Below are 20,665 nucleotides of genomic sequence, written 5' to 3' on the forward strand. Positions count from 1 at the left end.
AGACCTGAGCACATGCAGCGCCAAAGAGGCTGTGTAGGGTGGGCACCTGACTTTCACAGCAACTGTGCAGAGGGGCGGACCTGTGCCCAGCCTGGGCAACTGCCAGGAACACATCCTTTCTGCCGCTGTGACTCTCGGGTTGATTGGCAAATATCAGAATGGCCATAAAGCAAAGAGGCTCTTGAGACAGCAGAAAGCATGGTGTCTTGCCAGAACAATTCAGCAGTGGGGCTGGGCTGTGCCGCCGTCCATTTGTATTTGTACGGATGCAGATCCACCCAGCTGGTGGGGGCGGTGGTAGCACTGGATACGCTGAGTGCAAGTAGCAGGCTATCTCAGAAGATCCAGGGAAATGGTGGGGACAGCTGTTTAAATCATTTCTTTTTTCACATGGTCAAATTTTCCAATATTTAAACCTCTGAGCAATATTTTGTGGCACATCGGAGGCTGGCTATGCAAACAATCAGTTCTTTTCTGTATTATATTAAAATGTACTGTTTGGGGCAAATTTTTGAAATATGAGGTGGAAATACTTGAGTCTGTGCTCTAGAGTCGCTCCTATGTGATATGAGCATGAGTATTATCATTATTATTATGTGGTGGATCATCAATAAAGCCCCAGTGTTCTACAGAAATGTGTTGTTCAGTGTTTTGCTCTGTGTCAAATTCAAAATAACATTCTATTCACACTTTGTAGAAAGCACAGTGCCTGTGAAGGTAGTAGTAAGTTGGGGTGTGGGTGACACTGACGCCAACAGCGTCCCTTGGACAGTTGCAGTGGGCAGAGACCAGCTGTGCACGGCACATGGTAAAACATGGGAGCGACAGCACTCTGGGGGGCGGGGGGCAGGATAAAAGCACATCTAAAACCCTGCCAGTGACTGTGTCGAGCTGAGCAAAAATAGCAGCAGCTTTATATAAGGGCGGATGGGACAGGTTAGGGGCTGCCTGTGGTTACTGTTCTCTGCTCTGACAGGCACAGAGCCTTGCATGTGGTAGGCAAGCGCTAACTCCTGAGCTTCCTCCGCGGCTTCTCCGTTGTTCAGTTGAGTGGGATGTACTGTAATAGGGATGCTGTTCTGCAGCCCCTCCTTCGCCACCAGTCCTCTTAGGTAATGCCTCCTGCTAACTCGTGGGTTTTTGTTTATTTCTGAGACAAGGTCCTGGCTGGCCTGGAACACTCATTGTAGACCAGGCTGGTCTCAAAATCACAGAGGTCTACCTGCTTTTGCCTCCTGGTTGTGCGTCCGCAGCTAGCACTCCTGATAATGTCTGGAAACATCTCTTACCTCTACTTAAGAACCGTAACACAGAGAATTAAGGATAGCTAAGAATAATATTAAACAAATAGCTGAATACATGTTTTCATTAAGAAAAACACCAGGAAGAAATAACCACAAATAGTTGCTTACAAAAATAAATTGATTGCTGGTTTGGGCTATGTGTGATGGACTTTTACTCCGGGTCCTTCTCTGGTGGGACAACTTCCATCAGCAACTGCAGGTGCTTGGTGACCGGCCCTGGAACAGAAGCCAAGGCAAAAATGCAGTTAGAACAGTGTGGTCACAGGCTTCCCTTTTCTGACTCTGGTGATGTGCCTTCCGTCTCCTGAGAGCCTGCCCTGAGGGACAACTGAGGGTCGGAACCTCCCCACTCACTGCATCAGCTTTCAGGTTGGTTATTTCCCCACCAAGAAGTAGGAACTCGCAGTTTTATTTTCTCCCTGACAATTCACACTGCAGGGAGAACAAGACGCAGTTGCGTGCTTGCAGCTAAGCTCTAATGAATCTGAGGTAACCAGGACTACATTTTGTTTAAAATACAAATTGTTTTGCTTTACTTTCACCAGCTTAAGCCACTTCAGTGGGTTTTGTGCTTTGTTGGAGACAGGGTCTTGCTGTGTAGCCCAGGCATGGTGCCCCGGTGCAGCCTCCTGAGAGCCGTGGTTATAGGTGTTTGCCGTCGAACCCTAACAGTTCCTAGAGGAGCAGCTTGGCTCCCTAGGTTGCCAGTTATCCTGTCCGGATGCACTCTGGCGTCCGCAGCTTCCTGCAGCCTTTACTCTCTTTGAAGAGGTTTGGGGCTAGTGAGTCAGGAAGGAGATCACCATAGTTTGGTCAATAGGAAATTAATTTTCCTCCTTAATTCTTGTATCGCTGAGAGGTAAGTGAGGTGCCAGCTTTCCCAGCTGACTTTGGTAAGTGGAGTTTCTTGTTACGTAATCTGTTTATGGCAAAAAAGCACTGGATGTGATACAGTGAGACTTTACCGGAAAGGCACAGCTGAGTTCGTGACACCTGGAACCCCAGAACTAGTGAGGCTGAGGCAGGAAGACCTAGAGTTGGGGTACCAGCCAACCCAAAACCAGGTACAATTCAGGCTGTTCGTGCTGCCTGGCACCAACTTTCCATCTAGAAATGAGGGAGCTAATGCAACTAGCCAAATAGCTTTTTTCTTTCTTTTTTGTTTTTCTTTTTGGTTTCTGAGACAGGGTTTCTCTGTAGCTTTCAAGCCTGTCCTGGAACTCACAGAGATCACCTACTTCTGCCTCCCAAGTGCTGGGATTAAAGCCGTCCACCACTGCCTGGCTTACAACTAGCTTTTTAAAGCACTCCAGCTGGGTGTGGTGGTACACTCCTTTAATCCCATCACCTCCGAAGCAGAGGCAAGTGGCTATCTGTGAGTTCGAGGTCAGCCTGGTCTACAAAATGAGTTTCAGGACAGCCAGGGGTACATAGGGAAACCCTGTCTGCAAAAAACAAAACACTTATCCAAACAGCTGAGAATCAGGACAGCAGAACACACCTGTGGCCTCAGTGTAGGGGGACTCAGGCCCTTGTCCCATTTTTCTAGCTATAACTTTGGGATGTCTTTGGGCTGTTACTGAGCCTCTTAGATGTCTGCCATGGGTCTCTCAAAAGAAAGCAGTGACCAGGGCTACACTGGGATCCTGCCTCAAAACAACAGAAGCTGGTCTTCCTGAGAGAGCCCATCTGATGAGATGCTGCAGATGCTGCTGAGCTATGCCCTCAGGGCGTCCTAATGGTAAATTGTTATCAGCTAGTGTGTACTTTGCAATACAAAATAAAATGGTACTTTCCCCTCCTCCTTGTAGTATAGAGGGGAAAGAGGGACACCAAATGTGGGCCCAGAAGGTGACACTGGGCAGTGCAGTGCTGAAGGAGTGCTGTGCTGGAAGTGAAAGCCAGAGGCACTTGGCTTCCAGACCTTCTGTCGGCACTTACTGGAGATTCTCTGGGCCCATCCGAACTTGTAGTGAACAAACAGGAAGTAGAATATGAGTCCACTCAGTATGAACAGTACACAGTAGAGATACTCCCAGGCTGGCTTACTGATGATCGGGGCCAACACCAAAAAAATGGAGACAAGAATCACCAAGATAGGGATGACAATGGGCACCTGCAAGCAAGAGCATCAGCATGTCAGCCGCACGGCCCTCGTTCCCTTTGAAACTGAGAAACCACACGTGTGGACTGAGCTCAGCACCTTTGCCCATCTTTTCACCCCTCCCAACGCTGGCTTGTCTCTGCTAGAATCTAAAAGAGCAGATGTTTCATCTGAACTACAAAGAAAGTGTGCACCTCTAGCAGATTAAGGCTTCCTGCTTTCAACTTCCATATTTCCTCCCTCCCTTTGCCTCTCTTGTCTTGGAGAAACTGGATGACTGACAGCATGCAGTGTCTGGCTGTAGCTTTGGGGGATATTTTCCTCCACAGGTTAACTCTCATTTCCTGAAAACAGGTGATTGACGGTGAAGGAAGGAACACACACCTGACCGTCCACATGCCTCTTAGATGTTCAGAGCCTGATGTGAGTCTAAGCTTTGGACCCAGGCTGCTTACCACTTCTCTTTAGTCTTCAGATCAGACCTCAGTTTATATTCTTAGTATGGATCTGAACCTGATACAGGCTGAAGGAGGTGTTTTCACGTCACCTGTTAGTGTGTTTGATTCTGTTTCTCCTGCAGCTTTGTGAACACCGTTGCTGGGAAATCGGTGAGTAGGTTTCCTAGCTATTAACTCAGTTGTCATTTCTGGCTTTTAGCAACGCATTGTCTTTTTTTCATTTTTTTTAAAATTTATCTATTTGTTTATTTATTTATTTATTATGTATACAATATTCTGTCTGTGTGTATGCCTGCAGGCCAGAAGAGGGCACCAGACCCCATTACAGATGGTTTGAGCCACCATGTGGTTGCTGGGAATTGAACTCAGGACCTTTAGAAGAGCAGGCAATGCTCTTAACCTCTGAGCCATCTCTCCAGCCCCCCTCATCTTTGTCATAAGTGCTGTTTTGAGTTGTTTTGAAAGAAAATTGCTCCCCAAAGGGAATGACACGATTCGGGAGCTGTGACCTTGTTTAGAGGAAGTGTGTGCTGTAGAGATGGTTTTTAAGGTCTCAGATATGCTCAAGCCACACCCAGTGAGGCAGAAACATCCTGTTTGCTTTGGATCAAGTTGTAGACTCTGAGCTCCAACACCTGCCGCACTCATAGCTCCCCGCCATGGTGATAATGAACTGAACCTCTGAAACTGTAAGCCACCAACTCAATTGAATGTTTTTCCTTTATAACAGTTGCCATGGTCACAGTGTTTTTCTTCACAGCAATAGAAATCTTACTAAGATACCTGATACTTCTCCCTCTCCCCTGTCATGACTCCCTTCACCCCAAGACAAGGTCTCATATGAAAGATGTATCCCTTGCTGGCCTAAGCTTGTAGCAGTCTTTCCTCCTCTGTTACTGAGTGCTGAGGTTGTAGGAAGGTCGGTTTCCAAAGTCCCCATCATTGTGTAAGCATGTCAGAACCGGGTAGAGGTGGGATGCAGATCCTCCCTGCAGCCTGATGCGTGAGTTCACCAGCAGCTGTGTGGACCATAAGCTGTCCTTTGAAATGAGCAGAAGGAGGCTCAAGAGCAGAGCAGGCAGGATGGCATCAGAAATGACTGCCTCCCATTTTTTCCCCCAGAAACCGAAGCTGCTGTGACATTCAAACACAGACTTACCTTGATGGGCCTTTCTAGGTCTTTCCTTGTGAATCTCATCACCACGAGTCCTAGAATTGTCATCCCATAAAACAGCCATGCAGCAAAACTGAAATAATTGACTAGGGAGTTGATGTCACCGGGGATGATGTAAATAATGGCTATGATGCCCTAGTAGAAAGAAGAGTGACATTCTAGGTCCTCGGTGTAAACAGACATTGTCCTTGTCCTCACAGAAGACAGAAGCAACAGCTTCCACTATGTGGCGCCTGCCTCTGCCTCCCACCAGGCTGGCTCAGCCTGACTGTGTTGTTCTCAAGGCTCTACAAGAAGAGCTTGGACACCTTTTGAGTCTATAAAGTTGCGCCCTTCCATGTGTACACTCGCATGCATGTGCGTGCATGCACATGTATACACACAGTCTCTACAGCCCAAGCTAGCCTGGAACTTGTGATCTTCCCACCTCAGCCTCCTGAGTGCTGGGATTGAGGATATGGACCACCATGTCTGACCTAAAGTCATGATGTTAAGAAGAACAACAAACTCTACACACACTTTGTGCACCAGTTTTATAAGGCTGACTTGACTTGGGGAGAGTTTTCACTACAGGTTGTCACCTGGTGAAACTCAGGTCCAGTTGGGACTGCATTTGTAGCCTGGGATGCCAGTTTCTGGGACAGTTTGCTCATCTTCAGAGTGGGGAAATGGATATCACTGTAGTCCTTTGGCCCTAAGCCTAAGAAACCACAGCCAAGTTAACAGGCTGAAGTCAGGCCATTAGCTGCCAGGACATGCCTTATTGCCCACCCTGATGCTATAGGCCTTCATATCGCATGCCTCAGAACAGGTAAGTCCATACATGTAAGAAGCAGAGTGCATAAGCTTGGAAGATTCTGGGTTGTCTCGGGGAATGAGGGAGCCTGGCTCACTCAGAAAGGCCTGGGCTCGAGAGCGCAGGTCTACTCTTCCACTCCAGAGAGAGATGGCGGCCTGCTTTAAAGCCGCGGCTGCTGCGGCTCCAGCTGGTGTCGTCAGGCAGCGCTCATACTTACATAAAATATGAGGGCAGGGGCGGGTGTGAGGCGCTTGACGCTGACGTACGAGAGCACTTTGAGCATGTGGCCCTCTCGGCCTGCCACGTAGATGAGTCTGAAAGAACAACGCGGGAACACTGAGGACGCACCTCCGAGGTCACCTCTGAGGTCGCTGGCGAGGACGTGCTAGCGTGTCCTCCAGAAGGGGCTGCAGGGTATGGTGGCTACTGCACTGTGAGGAGCTCATCCTAGCTCTGTGGAAGTCATTAGGGCGGGGAGGGGGCATGGTTTATGAGTAAGATACTTGCCCGACTCCCAAAGTTTATTGCAAGAAGAAAAAAAAGCATAAGCTGGTCCAGGGTGTGGAACCCAGTCGGGGCAAGGAAGCAAACACAACCCTCGTCCCTGGGGCTCTCCGTGTTCTAAAGGACACTAGGGGCCTGAACAGACACAAGTGACAGACCCCTTTCCCAAATTCCTCCTCATCCAGCAAACAGACTGTTTAAAATGTGACGCAGAGATAGATGAAAGCTCTAAAATATGTAAGAACATTACCATGCTCAGAACTCGAGAGCACTTGCTGATCTTCCAGAGGACCCGAGCTCAGTTTCCAGTCCATGGCAGGTGACTCCTAATTGTCTGTGACTCTAGTTCAAGGGAATCTGACACCTTTGGCACCCCATATGCTCTCGCAGAATAAGATGGAGGCTATAAAGATGGCTCAGTAAAGGTGCATTGCTCCTCTTGCAATAGGACCCACTGAATTGCCAGTATGTATGCTGGGCAGGTCACAAATGCCTGTAACTCCAGCTCAGGGGTCTTGATGCCTCTGGCTTCTGTGGTTATCCCACTCACATGCACATACTAACCATAGCACATAAAATTGACCATAAAATCTAAACAAAATATTTCTCAAGTATTTATGTCAGTAACGTTTAGTTGGAAGCTCTGCTCTAGCCTCTTAACCCAGGCCAAACTCCGCCCAGATGTTCCGCTAGAACCAGGCCCCGCTCCTCCATTGCAGACCCTGCCCCAGAGAAAGCCTGCCAAGGGTCAGCTCCTCCCTTGGAGCTTCTCAGACGCCATCCTACAGGGTATTTAAGGCCAATCCTAGACCTGCTAGGTAATTTCTCTCCTGCCTTTCCATAGTCACCCGGGAGTTGCACTGTTATGTTTATTAAAACCTGGTCTTATTAATTTGACCTGGATTTGGTTTGATTCCATTGGCAGAGAAACGACAAAACCGAGGATTTTTCAAAAAATACTTATCAATAAAGACTACAGTTTCTAGCTACAGTGTAGTAAAATTACATAGGCCAAAGACATCTCCCAGAACACCTTGGCAGCCTCTCTGAAAGAGCCATGATTTCAGGAGAGGCACTGGCTGCGTAAGGGCACATGTTCCATTAAGTCTTTTCTTAAGGGAAATGTCTACAACATAATTTTCATAATTTTGTAAGCAACTAAAGAAATCAGACAGGTCTTATTTGATAGACTGGTCCTTTTTCATTATTGTTCGGGGATGAAATCAGGCCCGGGCACAGGCTGAGCACAGTTCTGCCGCTGAGCCACATCCCACCAGTACTGCAGCTTTAGCATCATAAACGTGGGACCCACTTCCTCTCCCAAATACACACTGGAGAAGGACTTAAAATTTAGTGTCAGCTGATACTTGGAGTTTCTACAATCTAGATACACTTGTAGGTTTCATGTTAAGCAAAAATATAAAAGTTTGTTTAGATTGTTAGAACAACGCTCAGCAACTTTCGCTTAGAAAAATCCTTCCAGCAGAAAACCAGGGTAGTTCAAGGCCAGCCTGATCTACAGAGCAAGTTCCCAGGCAGCCAGGACTTCGCAGAGAAACCCTGTCTCAGAAAACCAAAAAATAAAATAGATAAAAATTCAAGTTATTGTGTAAGCTAGCAATTTTATTCCTAGGAATTTATCCAAGATGAAAATATGCTCCACATAAAAAATACATACATGAAAAAACAGATTAATTTCATAACAATATTAAGCTTAAAGCTCAAAATAAAAATAACACAAAGTTCAACTGGTGATAAGCATTGTTTACCATACAGTGGCATGCTATCCCTCAGGGAAAGAAATGCACTGATACACTGCAGTTTGGATGGACTCAATCACATGCTATCTTGAAAGAATCAGCTGCAAACATCATTTAGATGAAAGATACAGAACAAGCACAGCTATTGAAGCAGGAGCAGTCTACCCAAGGGGGCAGATGGAAGGAATAACAGATCAAGTAGAAGGAAACGCCTAGGGACGTTGGATGTATGGTAGAACTGGGTTATGGATGATGCCTGCATGACTATGTTTACCACATGTTGTAAAATTACAAAAGCAAAGTCTGAGGGAACTTATGATACAGATGTCAGATTTTTATCTGTGAACTAGGTGTGGTGGTGTACACCTTTAATTCCAGCACTGGGCAGGAGGGCAGATGTAGGCGGATCTCTGAGAGAGGCTATCCTGATCTAAATAGTGTCAGGTCAGCTTGGGCTACAAAGTAAGACTCTCAGAATATTTGTACTTATTTACACTGCCAAGAAACTATTGGAAATATTTAAAATCTACATGACAAGCTAGCATGAAATAAGCAGTGCTTTGGAACAAATACAACGAAAGATGCTCAAGAACTATATACTGAAAACTCAAAAAACCTGAGGGGGTTCGCAGTCTGTGCCCATGAGTTAGAAGACTTAGTGTTCACAAGACGTCAGTCTCCCCGTGTGCATTGAAAGAGGCAAAAGAGAAGCACCAATTCCTCTATCACAGGAGACCCATCAAAACCATAGGAGGTTTCTCAACAGCAATTTTAAAAGTCAGGAGGAGTGGGCAAAGGACCCTGCTTCCAAGCCTGTCAACCAGAATTTGGGCCACGGAAACCACATGGACAGAACTAACTTCCAAACACTCTCCTCCGCCCCCCCCCCCCCCGTGTGTGTGAGATGTGTGCACCCACCCTCAAGACCCATTACAGTAATTTTATAAAGCAAAGAGTCTTGAAATGAGAGACTTCTCATGCCCACATGACTACATGCCAGCAAAGGTATATAATAGGAGAAGAAAAACTTCCGATAAAAACAGTTTAAAGGAATTCATTACCACTAAACTGACTCTAGTAAGATACTTGAATAAGCTGGGCCGGTGGTGGCACATGCCTTTTAATCCTAGCACTCGGGGAGGCAGAAGCAGGTGGATTTCTACGAGTTCGAGGCCAGCCTGGTCTACAAGAGCTAGTTCCAGGACAGTTAACACAGAGAAACCCTGACTCGAAAAACAAAAAAACAAAACAAAGAGGGAAAAAAGATACTTGAAGGAATCTTTCAGAAGGAAGTGGAAAATGGCAGCATCCATGAGGCTACGGGAAAGAATAATCTATGCTAGAATAATAAAACTAGGAAAACCTCAAACACTCCAAAATCAGAAAATGACAGGTACCAATGCACACATTTCAATAACAATATATATGGTCTTAATTTTCTGACTTAAAACACACAGGCTAGCAGATTGACTCAGAAGGGGATCATGCTGGACATGCTGGTGCATGCCGTTAACTCAGGCAGAGGCAGGTGCTGTGAGTTCCAAGACAGCAGGCAATGTGGAGAGACCCTGACTCAAATAATTAAACAAAAGTGGGCCTTATTCAACTGTTGCCTCTGAGAAATCCATCTCACCAGAAAAGACACCATAGAAAAATGGTATTTTTAAGCAAATGGCATGGGCAATAAGCAGGTGTTGCTGTTCTAATATATAACAAAATAGTCTTCAAACTAAAATTAGGAGGTCACTTAACACTGATTAAGGAAGCCCATAAATCAACAGCAAGAAAAAAAAGCATAGAATATACACAGACACATGAACTTCCCACTATACACTCAGGCGACCACATGACATCTACAGCAACATAGATTAGCTGGAGTTACCTCTGCCCTACACAGAGACTCATATTTATGTGCAAAAGATGCTGCAGAAAGATGATAAGAACGTGAGATGTCAGGACCTCCCTTCTTAAAAAAGTTAGCTCATGCAGAAGCCCTGTGATGTCTTTTGACCAAAGAACAAAAGGAGGCCAGGATTAGACATACAAATTCTATGAAGATATAGGATGTAGATATGCCAGAATTTGAATAATAACTGTAGCATCTCCGACCTGAAAATTTTTCTTGGGCACTCTGACCGCTAAGAATTAATAATACTGGCCAGGTGGTAATGGTTCATTAATCCCAGCACTTGGGAGGCAGAGGCAGGTGGATCTCAGTGAGTTCAAGGCCAGCCTGGTCTATAAAGTGAGTTCCAGGACAGCCAGGACTATTACACAGAAAAAAGGTGTCTCAAAAAACCAAAAAAACAAAAACAACAACAACAAAAAAAGAGTTAACCATACACAGCTTGGGACATGGCAATCTACCCGGCTGGCTTGGAGATTTTCTTTTGGTCTAGCATCCTTGAGGCCACAAAAACTCCTCGTCTGAGAACAGAGCAAGCTGTCATATGCCTCTAGATTCTTAAAGATTGGGCTATGGGGTTAATGATTAAAAGTGATTATAAATGATGACTAAACTTAGGGAAAATTATTTAAAAGATAACTGTCTGGGTGGTGGTGATACACACCTTTAATCCCAGCACTAGAGGGTGGAGGCAGGTGGATCTCTTGAGTTTGATGTCAGCCTTGTCTACATAGTGAATTCAAAGCCAGTCTGATCTACAGAGCAAGTTCTAGGACAGCCAGAGCTACACAGAGAAACCCTGTCTCAAAAAAAGAAAAAAGATAACTCTATTCTGTCAGTTTATCAATTATGACCAAAAGATATGCAAGAGGAAGTGAAACACGTGTCCAAAACAAAAAATGATATGACCTATGCTTTGTAACAACATGAATCTATCCCTGCTTATTGAATTCTATATAAATAAACAGTCTGGCTGCTAGTCAGTCAGGCTGCAAATTCTCCCAACCATCATGCCTGGCTCATCTTTCTCTTGCTGACTCCTTACCCCCTCTCCTGGACCTGTCTACTGCCGGGTGGCCCCTGGTATACACTGACCTCTACGTGGGCATTATAGCACTTGCACACTCATAGACACACATGCATATACACAAATAAGTGATAAAACAATTTCAAGTTTTAATATGGAAAAAAGTGTTCCACATCTTTAGCCTCTGGAAATTATTTTGAGATTCTGTTCACCCTAGTCAAAATGTCAACTATCTATCTAGAAAACTAATGTCAACAAGTGCTGGCAAAGGTGTGTGCAGGAAAGAGGACCCTTAGTCACTGTCAGTGGGATTGTAAACTAAAAAAATCAGCATGAGGCTCCTCAGAAAACCCAAACCAGATCGTTCATCTAGTCCAGCTTAATGCTCATGGGTAGAAGAAACCCAAAGGACTCTTAACTCCAACTGCAAAGATATGTCTACATATATGACTACTGCTGTTTAATTGATGAGTATTTCAAAACTGCTAAGAATTTATGTGAAATATTCTCACCAGAAACACACGCTAAGCATGGGGACGATGGATAGGTTAATGTGCTCATTCTACAATACACACAGGTATCGAAACATCACATTGTAGCTCAGAAACACATGATGTTATTTGCTAATTAGAAAGCAAAACTTACATTTATCAGCAAAGCATGCTTTTCTTGTCCTTTGTGTCTCCCTCCCCTTCCTCACTCCCTTCTTTCCTTGCTAGAGATGGAACAAAGGACCTGGAGCATGCTCAGCAAGCGGCACACCATTGATCCATGGCCTGAGCCCAGAATGCTTTGGGAAAAGTTGGGGCCAGGACCTATACACACTTCACTATGGCTTTAGCAGAAGAATTATTTTTGGGTGTATTCATTTCTAACGTTGATATTTGGCAACACCACTTGGAAATCTATTCATTCAGAGCAACTACCCTGAGCAAAGAAGTGTCCAGAATGTTCCCTCAGCAGTGTTCATAGAACAAGTCCGTACTTGGCCCATCCAAGTTTACTTAAATTGTTTATGAATTGTTCTTTATTTAGAACAAAAGGGGAAGGTGATGGAGAAACCTCGTCAGCCAATGACCTTTCAAGAGGCTTGGACCACGACTAGGGTGTGGCCTTTTGCGCGTAAGGTACCACAGAGGAAAACCACGGCCCTCTGCCAAGCTCACTTGCTCTTGTTCCCGCGATTTACACACCTTGCGGTTGGACTCTCTACTCTGTTCCGGGAGTTTTCCCCCTTACAATAAGATAATAACTGAAGTCTTTTAGAGTTAGCTGAGATAATTCAGCTCGCGTCCTCACCCCCACCTTCCGTCACGCATCCGGCTACACAGAGGCTTTGTTAAAGCATGTGCCTCACAAAGAGAAACAGCACAGCTGTTAACTGTCCGCACCGTGAGAACTGGAGTGGCTGACGACACCTGTCCATGGCGCTGACCCACAGCTGCCCAGAGCTTCAGAGAGTTCAGCTGTAACAGAGACTGACGCGGCCTACAGCGGCAACAGCTGGCCATTCGCAGGAAAGCCTGTCAGTTCTCCGTCAAGTTTGTGCGTGTGCTAGCATGACAGAATGTTCAGGAAGGACCATCCGGGGAGAACATTCTACAGAGCGCCGCACGGAAGCTAAGCCTGTTCATCTGGTGACCCTTCCCTCTGCCTGGCCCTAACGGGGCGGCATTCCCCGGTTTAGAGCCCAGGCGCACCGGACTGCACGAGCCAGGCCCAAGGCTGTCCACCCTTGGCTACTTTACTTTGAGGTTCAAGCCGCAACCCCTTGTCTGTTCTTCAGAGTTTGTACACATACACCCAGCATGCTCTGGGCTCAGCCCCAGTGGGGTTTCATGTGGCAGAGCCCTCCTGATGCAGGGGGTCCCTTACTGGCTTGGTTGTTCCCCACCCACCCCGAGAGAGTGACAAGATGGGTTTCCTACCTGCCTGCTGTAAAGCAGGTTCCATTAGCAGCACCAATGGTTGAAAAGGCCACGAACAGGGGGACCACCCAGGATGCGGGATAGAGAACGCGGTCGCCGAAGGTCTGGAGCAAAGCAGAGTGCAATCCTGAGAGCTCCCCCTGGGCACCCGCGTCCCCATGTTATGTCACTGTGTCACCGTGCACAGCCTTTGGGGCCCTCTGCTGGAGACGAGGGAGAAGCCTTCAGAGCCACCCAGTCTCTTGGTGACAGGACTCTGGTCCACCCCTGCCATCATTCTCAGTCATTTCCTGGCCCTACCTCATCTCGGTCACCTCATTTTCAAGCTCCACCTCCTCTTACCTCACCTCCTGAACATAGCTTCTCATTTATGGTATTTCTTGGCCCTGGCTTACCTTACTCACTTCGTGACCCTACCTCACCTTAGCTACCTCACGTTCCTGGATCCTACCTAACCTCAGTAGTACCTCACTTCCTGGATCTACCTCACCTTTAGTACCTCACTTCCTGGATCTCCCTCAACCTCAGTTACCTCACTTCCTGGATCTACCTCACCTTAGTTACCTCACTTCCTGGATCTACCTCACCTTAGCTACCTCACTTCCTGGATCTACCTCACCTTAATTACCTCACTTCCTGGCCACACCTTGACTTAATTACCTCACTTCCTGGCTCTACTTTGTTTTACTTTACTTCTTACTCCTTGATCCCCCTCACTGGGTCATGACTTGCTTTTTAACCACCAGCCTCAGGGTTCATGGACTTTTCTACCATCCTCGGTGCCCTGGTGCCCTTACTCTGCTTCAATCCCGTCACTAAAATCACCTCCTTCAGCTCACTTGTGCCCTTCTCCTTCCTCTGTGGACTCCGGCTCAGGGCCCTCAGCCCTGAGGGCCTGGGAGGGAGGCTAAGGACCCGGGAGCCACAGCCCACTGCATGCTGTCTTACTACTTTTGGCCCCCAGCCTAGCTATGTACCCAGCCTTCCTGCTCTCTGAGTCCCCCTCCTTCTAAAGGTCACAGCCTTAGCGACTTACCACAGCCACAGCCTGGGACTGCAGGAGCTCTGTTGGAGTCATCACCGTGAAGTAGGAAATATTCATGAGGATATAACACACTGTCACCAGAGGAATGCCAATGACAATGGCCATGGGCAGGTTTCTGAGAGGGACAAAGACACGAGTCCAGAGTCACCCCAGAGCATCCTGTTAAAGTGCTGAGATGGACATCTCCTCCCTGCAGGCAGCCCTGCTTCTGCTCTGTGCTGCACTGGGGTCCCAGATGCCCTTCTTGGGGCTACCAGGCAGGGGATCTGTGATAAAGTGGCCCCAGCAAAGACAAGAGTCATTTCCCCAGGGCTGGAGAACTGAGTGGTTTCCAGCAAAGTAAGGCAGAGATAAAGGAAGTCAGTGTTCTTCCTTCCAGTTACCAGCCATGCCACTGCCCAGCAAAGACAAACCGATGGGGATGACGAGCACACAGGGGACCTTGGTTTACCCAGGGCCGGGTCCGTGGCCCAGTGGAGGGCACTTGCCCAGCGTGCTCAAGGCCCTGGGTTCCATGCCCATGGGGTGGGGGTGGAAGAGGAACAGGAAATAGCGGAGCAGTGGAAGGATGCTGCAGCGCCACCCAGTGCCCCACAGGGGAGAAACACTCCGTAGGAGCATAAACCCCTGCCCCATGCCATGCTCTTACCTGTAAGGGTTTCTAAGCTCCTCGGTTATATAGTTGAGTTGATTCCTGGACAAAGAAGAAAGGGTTGACTCATTTTAAGATTTCTACTGTAGGAGCTAAAGGCATAATTCAGCATAAGGGTGTCTACCTAGAATCCCCCAGAGAGAGGCAGGGGATGGCTCATAGATGGAATGTTTTCCAAGCACTGGGCAATGGTAGCGCACGCCTTTAATCCCAGCACTCGGGAGCCAGAGGTGGGTGGATCTCTGTGGGTTCAAGGCCAGCCTGATCTACAGAGCGAGTTCCGGGACCGGCTCCAAAGCTACACAGAAAAAAACCTGTCTCAAAAGACTTAAAAATAAATAAATAAAAAGGAATGCTTTCCTAGCCTGTGCAAAACCCTGGGTCCCATCCCCAACATTAAAAATAGAACAAAATAAAAATAATGCAAGGAGTGGTAAGTACTGAATAAAGAGACCACAGAGAGCTTCCCTAGACCAACACAGGGGGACCTCTACACCACAGGTCCCGGTGGTGACAGACCTCACAACTGTCAAGCGCCAGGTGTCTGTCAGGTGCTAGGTCTTTGCCCTCTGTGGAAATCCTGTGAACTTTCAAAAATATTCAGGATACTTTGAAAAGATGGAAAGAGTTTGAAAGAAGGATGAAGCCTATACCCATGGCACAGGGGTGGGGATGGGGGCAGCATCAACCTGGCCATGCTGCAGCCTAGAGGCTGGCAGGCATCATCCTTCTGGTGTTTGCAGTGCCTCTCTTGGGCTCAGATGGGTTCTCCTGGTGCAGACTCTAAACAAGGCCTCCCCAACTACCCCTTCACAGTTCCAGGCTAGGAAAGGGGCAAAGGTCTGAACCCCATGACTCATCCACAGAGTAGGAGGGACATGGGAAGATAAGGGTCTGGGCACTTCACACAAAGGAACCATGAAGGTGACGTTAAGGGTGCCATCTTTGTTTTCTGTAGGAGCTCAGATGAAGACACCCTAAAGACCCCACTCATAGACAGAAGAGCTTACCACCCATCATAGGCCCAGAGTCCATTGTAAAATGCCAGGCTGATGGCGCCCACAGAGTTCTGCGCACCCTCAAAAGAATTCTGAAAGTTCTTCGTGCTTCCTGAAATTAAGTCAGATAACGAAGAGTGAATGTCAGCTGGCCAGATGCTGGCTTTAGCCCCTTCTCTGCCAGAGGGTTATGTATGACTTGTGACCCCAGCCCATTAAAGGAACCGAAACTCTAAGTCTGTCTGTCGTCCCAGCACTCAGCACACTGATGATCTAACTGGATCATCTCCAGTTAGAGACAAGCCTGGGCTGTATAGTGAGTTGCTGTATCAAAAATAAACAAATAAAAACCAACAAACAGGCACAAATACATAAAACACACGTGCGCACAGGCAAGACTGCTGCAGAAGACAAGAAGTCCCACACCAGCTGGAGCCTGCCATCCAATCCTGCTGCAGCTCACCTTGGGCCAGGAAGACCAGTCCGCTGATGATGATGATGGCGACGATTACCAGCTTGGCTGCCGTGAAGAAGTTCTGGACATAGCTCCCAAGCCGCACGCTCAGCGCGTTCACTGTAGTGATGAGCACTGGGAAGGCCCAAGCGGGGTAACATTCTATAGCCGTGGTTTTCCCAAGGTCCTGGAAATCTCTTTTCTAGTCCTCCACCCCCGTCCACCTCACATCCTTAATGAGGGGAACAGAACTAAACAAGCTTGCCTCAGCACCTTTAAAGAGCTCACAGTGCTGATCCTTGAAATCCTGCCCAGTCTCAGACTGTGAAGGGGAAGCAGCCAGGCCCTGAACAAGGAAGCCCCTCATTGCACTGCCACAGGCCTGGGGTTTTGCCTCAACACACTGCCAGAAGAACAACCCTGGCCCACTTCACCAGGACCCTTACTGTGCTCTCTCTGGGGAAGTGTGGGAGGCCAAGGTCAGAGTACCAGAACACCAACCATGCACCTTCCCTGCCTTCTGGGGCCTGAGGCTGGGTACTCACTAATGGCGGCAGCAGCCAGGAGTTTCACGACCACATTAGGAGGGTTGCAGCCTGAGTAAAAAGCTGCACACACATACTCCGAGAAGCTGAGGCAAATGATGGCGAAGGAGGAGGGCTTCATGACGATCAGGCTGGTCCAGGAGAAAAGGTAGGCGGGGATGGGGCCAAAGGCCTCCATCAGGTAAGGGTACTCACCCCCCGACTTGGTGATCATTGTGCCGAGCTCTGCAAAGCACAGAGCACCTGGAACACAGAAGAAGGGACCCCATCCCTGGTGAAGCTTCAGCCTATCCACAGCCTTCCTCCTTTGAGGGCTCACGTTCTGAATCGCCCAGTTCCGGCTGCTGGACCTTTAATCACAGCCAGATTCGCCCTTATTTACCACACACCCATTGGGAGACACCCAGTTGGGAATGGTGGTACCCCAACACTCAGGAAGACAGAAAGTTGGAGACCCGCCCGGGCTACAGAAAGAGACCCTGTGCTTGTGTGGCTTGTCTCCACACTGGAAGGCGAGGGGTCACTAGGGAGTCACCTCCCTTACCCAGAGTAGCCAGGATTCCACAGGCTGCCCATATGATGAGACAGGGCCCCACAGATTCTGTGTTGGCCAGCACAGACTTGGGAGAGATGAAGATCCCGGAGCCGATGATGGTGCCCACAATGATGCAGATGCCACTGATGAGGCCCACCTGCGTGTGCAAGGACGGAGCTAATTCTATCAGCAAGGAGTTCGCGGGACCAGAAGTGGTGGTCCCCCAAGCTCCAGGGTGGCCAGAACGAGCCAAACTGACTCATGTCCCAGGCGCGTCCACTCTGTGCTGCTATAAGACCATCAGAGCCCTTTCCTGACACGGAGACCTCAGAACTGCCACATGTTTTGACTAATCCCTATCACACCCATTTCACCGGTAGGAGAACTGAGGCCCAGAGGCCGAAGGCAAGGCTTCTTTCCATGTAAACCACTGATTTAGTGAACAGGCTTTCAGAAACGGCCTGTAGAAAATGCCTCTGTCGGTCAGAGCAGCAGAAAAGAGTTCTTCATGGGCATGACAAGGGACATGGAGAATCCCTGGGAAGCTGAGGCCAGCCTAGGCTGCATACTGACACTCTCTTTAAAAAAGAGAGTGCCATGGAGCAATCTTTGTAGGCTGTAAATATGTATTACTCTCATTGGTTAATAAAAGAGATGACTGACAGAGGATGGGCAGGACTTGCAGACAAAAAGAGAGAGTGGGGAAGAACTCGGGGATCAAGAGTCACGAACAGAAGCAGAGAGATGCAAGATGAACTTGCTATGTAAACAAAAAAAAAAGGTAAGCCAGGCGGTGGTGGCGCACGCCTTTAATCCCAGCACTCGGGAGGCAGAGACAGGCGGATCTTTGTGAGTTCGAAGCCAGTCTGGTCTACAGAGTGAGTTCCAGGACTGGCTCCATAGCTATTGGGAAAGAGTACAGATAAGAAATATAGGTTAATTTATGTTGTAAGAGCTAGTTAGTAACAAGCATAAGCTATCAGCCGAGCATTTATAATAATAAGTCTCTGTGTGGTTTTGCGGTTATTTGGGAGCCGACAGTCAAGAAAGAAAAAAAAAACTCCACCTATGAGAGAAAGAGAGAGAGAGAGTTTTCCACCATCCAGACAAGATTCAAGGACTCAGTGTGCTGGCCAGAAGCTCCAGCTCAACAGCAGGGAGCCCACTGTGACAGTGACAGAGTTTCTGTGGTGAGTGCTGCAGGTGCCTGAGCTTTCTAAGGAAAAACAAAACAGGTGTGGAAGGCAACCAGAGGGCTCAGGCAGGAGGATCAGGAGCTCACGGGCATCCTTGCCTACGGGCATCCTTGCCTACGCTGTGAGATTGGAGCTTTCCTACAAAAGAAAGAAAAAGCTGGCTCAGGTCTGTACTTAATACCTCTGCCCAGGGCTTTGCAAACACACATGGAAAATGTGGGGAGCAAGACCAGCTTCCCCCCAGCTTTAGGCTGGGCAAGGCTGCCTGGGCTTCCTTTCCTTCCTTGAGGCCCCTCCCTGCCCAGGGTTCGGGCTTGGGTCATGTCATCTGGAGGCCTCCAGAACCTTCCTCCTGCAGAAGAAGTGTCCAAATTCGGGACCAGTAACCTGTATGGGGCAGCACCAGGGTCCCAAGGTCCCAAGAAGAAACTGCTAGAATCAGGACTCTGACGGAGAGGACAGTGTCACTGCCCAAGGCCTGACTGCTGGGGACAAAGACTCCATACTGACCCATGGTTGGAAGGGATTATTCCCCATCAGGCCACAAAGCTTCCCAGCATCTCTCTCCAGTTCCTCCACTCGTCAGACAATGGGTCCCAGTGGTCCCACTCAGACCTCAGTCCTCCCATGTCGCCCATGGAGCTGTCTGGAGCTCAGAGCCTATCTCTGGGGCTCTGGTTCCTCATCCATGAGCCTGACAGCCTCTTGGCCCTTCTGGTCTGGCTCTTGCTCTGCCTACGGACCTGGGACAGGCACAGAGAGGTGCGTCCAGTTGAAATCTACCTCCACTCTTACCCTGGAACCCCCTCCCTTCAGCCCAGCCAGGCAACACCTCAGGGCATGCAGCGGTCCCATCCCTTAGCTCCTTGCTGCTAGCTTGGGCTCTTTGATGCCATGGCAACAAGGACGCTGGTGGTTCAGCATCCCCAGCACCACAGCAGGGACAGAAGAGGACCAGCTGTTGTGAAGAGGCTAGAGTCCTAGCCGAGCCAGCCATCAGCAGCCTCTCTAACCCTTTTTAAAAACACCATGGGTTTACAGGCTTCCAGGGCCCTCACGATAGATAGATTACTGACATAGAAACACATACAGGGACTTCAAGTATGTATACACAAACTTCAAAAGGGGTTGCTAAATTCACTGGTGAGTGTGCCAGATCAGGTAAGGCAAGTCCAGATAAGTGTTCCTTTTTAATGTATTTTATAAAAGTCAGCCAGGGTGCTAGAGGGTTGGGTCTGCAGTTAAGATCGGTGGGTACTGCTTTTGCAGAGGACCAAAGTTCTATTCACCATGTGGGTACATGGTGACTCATAACTGCCCTGTAGCTTACAGCTCCAAGATGATCTGACACAGACTGAAAAAGAAAACCATCACAGCCTGTCATCCCGATACTTAGAAGGCGGAGGCTAAGGATCTTTAGCTCCAGGCCAGAGCTACATAGCGAAGGGCCATGGTTCAGTAAACAAGCAATCCTGTCCTGTGCCAGTGGAGCCAATACTGCCCAGCACTGTTGGTCAACCCTAGCCCCGCCGCTTCCCACCTCTTTCTGGAGACTTGTGGTCTTGGGTTCATTGCTCTGGATGGATTTCTCGTCCTCTCTCCGTCTCCTCAAGTTTGTCTCCTCCATCGTTCCCCACTGCTAGTTCCAGCGCCTAGAGAGAGAGCATCGGCCTAAACCCCAGTCATCAGAACAATACACAAATACAACATACAAAGGGGCTTCCTCAAGATCTCTCTCAAGCTTGCGCATGGAGGTGGCTGCCACCAGCTCCAAAAGTAAGGAGCTGTTCCCTGGGGGAGAGCTCAGGCCTTGGTCCCCTGAGGACACTCTGCTGCACTCCAGGAGAAAAGGCAGACAGGAATGCCATCCAGGCTCCCGTGTCCCTTCCAATGTTACTTTGTGTCCTCCTCCCTGCCCCAGCACATTTAAAACACACTTTACATCTATGACCCTGGGTCACTATTTTTCAAAACTAAAAAGAGATTGTTGCACCTTACATACATAACAGCACACACCTGTTCTCCCAGCACTGGGGATGTAAAGTTCAAGGCCAGCCTGGGCTACCTAGCGAGTCAAGTCAGCCTGGGATACATAGAAAGACTGTCAAAAAAGAAAAAGAAATAATGTTAAATAAAATAAACCTAAAATGGAAACACATTGAAATGTACTAAGGCCTGAAGGGTTTGCTGGAGTAAACAGGCTCAAGGTACAGCTAAGTGATGGTGGTACCCTCTCTAAATCTCTCTACATCCCATTTCCACCTAGGCCCCAGGCC

The 20,665-nt window shown here is 48.2% G+C and overlaps 1 protein-coding gene across 1 annotated transcript; it reads right to left on the reverse strand.

Moving 5' to 3' along the window:
- Positions 1-1,455: 1,455 nt before the first annotated feature.
- Positions 1,456-20,444, reverse strand: Slc7a9 (solute carrier family 7 member 9). Its single transcript, XM_038340072.1, has 13 exons — positions 20,406-20,444; positions 19,930-20,041; positions 17,203-17,350; positions 16,659-16,901; positions 16,123-16,248; positions 15,672-15,771; positions 14,659-14,703; positions 14,001-14,124; positions 12,965-13,068; positions 6,057-6,153; positions 5,026-5,175; positions 3,246-3,420; positions 1,456-1,520 (listed from the first exon to the last, which is right to left on the reverse strand). The coding sequence occupies exons 2-13, from the start codon at positions 20,014-20,016 to the stop codon at positions 1,456-1,458; spliced, it is 1,464 nt and encodes a 487-aa protein (XP_038196000.1). The 5' UTR covers positions 20,017-20,041; positions 20,406-20,444.
- Between the last annotated feature and the right edge of the window lie 221 nt (positions 20,445-20,665).

This window comes from Arvicola amphibius, chromosome 8 (assembly GCF_903992535.2).
Source record: "Arvicola amphibius chromosome 8, mArvAmp1.2, whole genome shotgun sequence".
In the NCBI taxonomy this organism is placed as follows: Eukaryota; Metazoa; Chordata; class Mammalia; order Rodentia; family Cricetidae; genus Arvicola; species Arvicola amphibius.

Bases quoted from the DNA above. Each gene is read 5' to 3' on its own strand.
- Slc7a9 (XM_038340072.1), bottom strand. From the start codon at position 20,016: ATGGAGGAGACAAACTTGAGGAGACGGAGAGAGGACGAGAAATCCATC. The intron at 16,249-16,658 runs GTGAGTACCCAG...GGGCCTTCCCAG, and splicing joins CCTGGCTGCTGCCGCCATTA to TGCTCATCACTACAGTGAAC. The intron at 15,772-16,122 runs GTGAGCTGCAGC...ACTTAATTTCAG, and splicing joins ACTGGTCTTCCTGGCCCAAG to GAAGCACGAAGAACTTTCAG.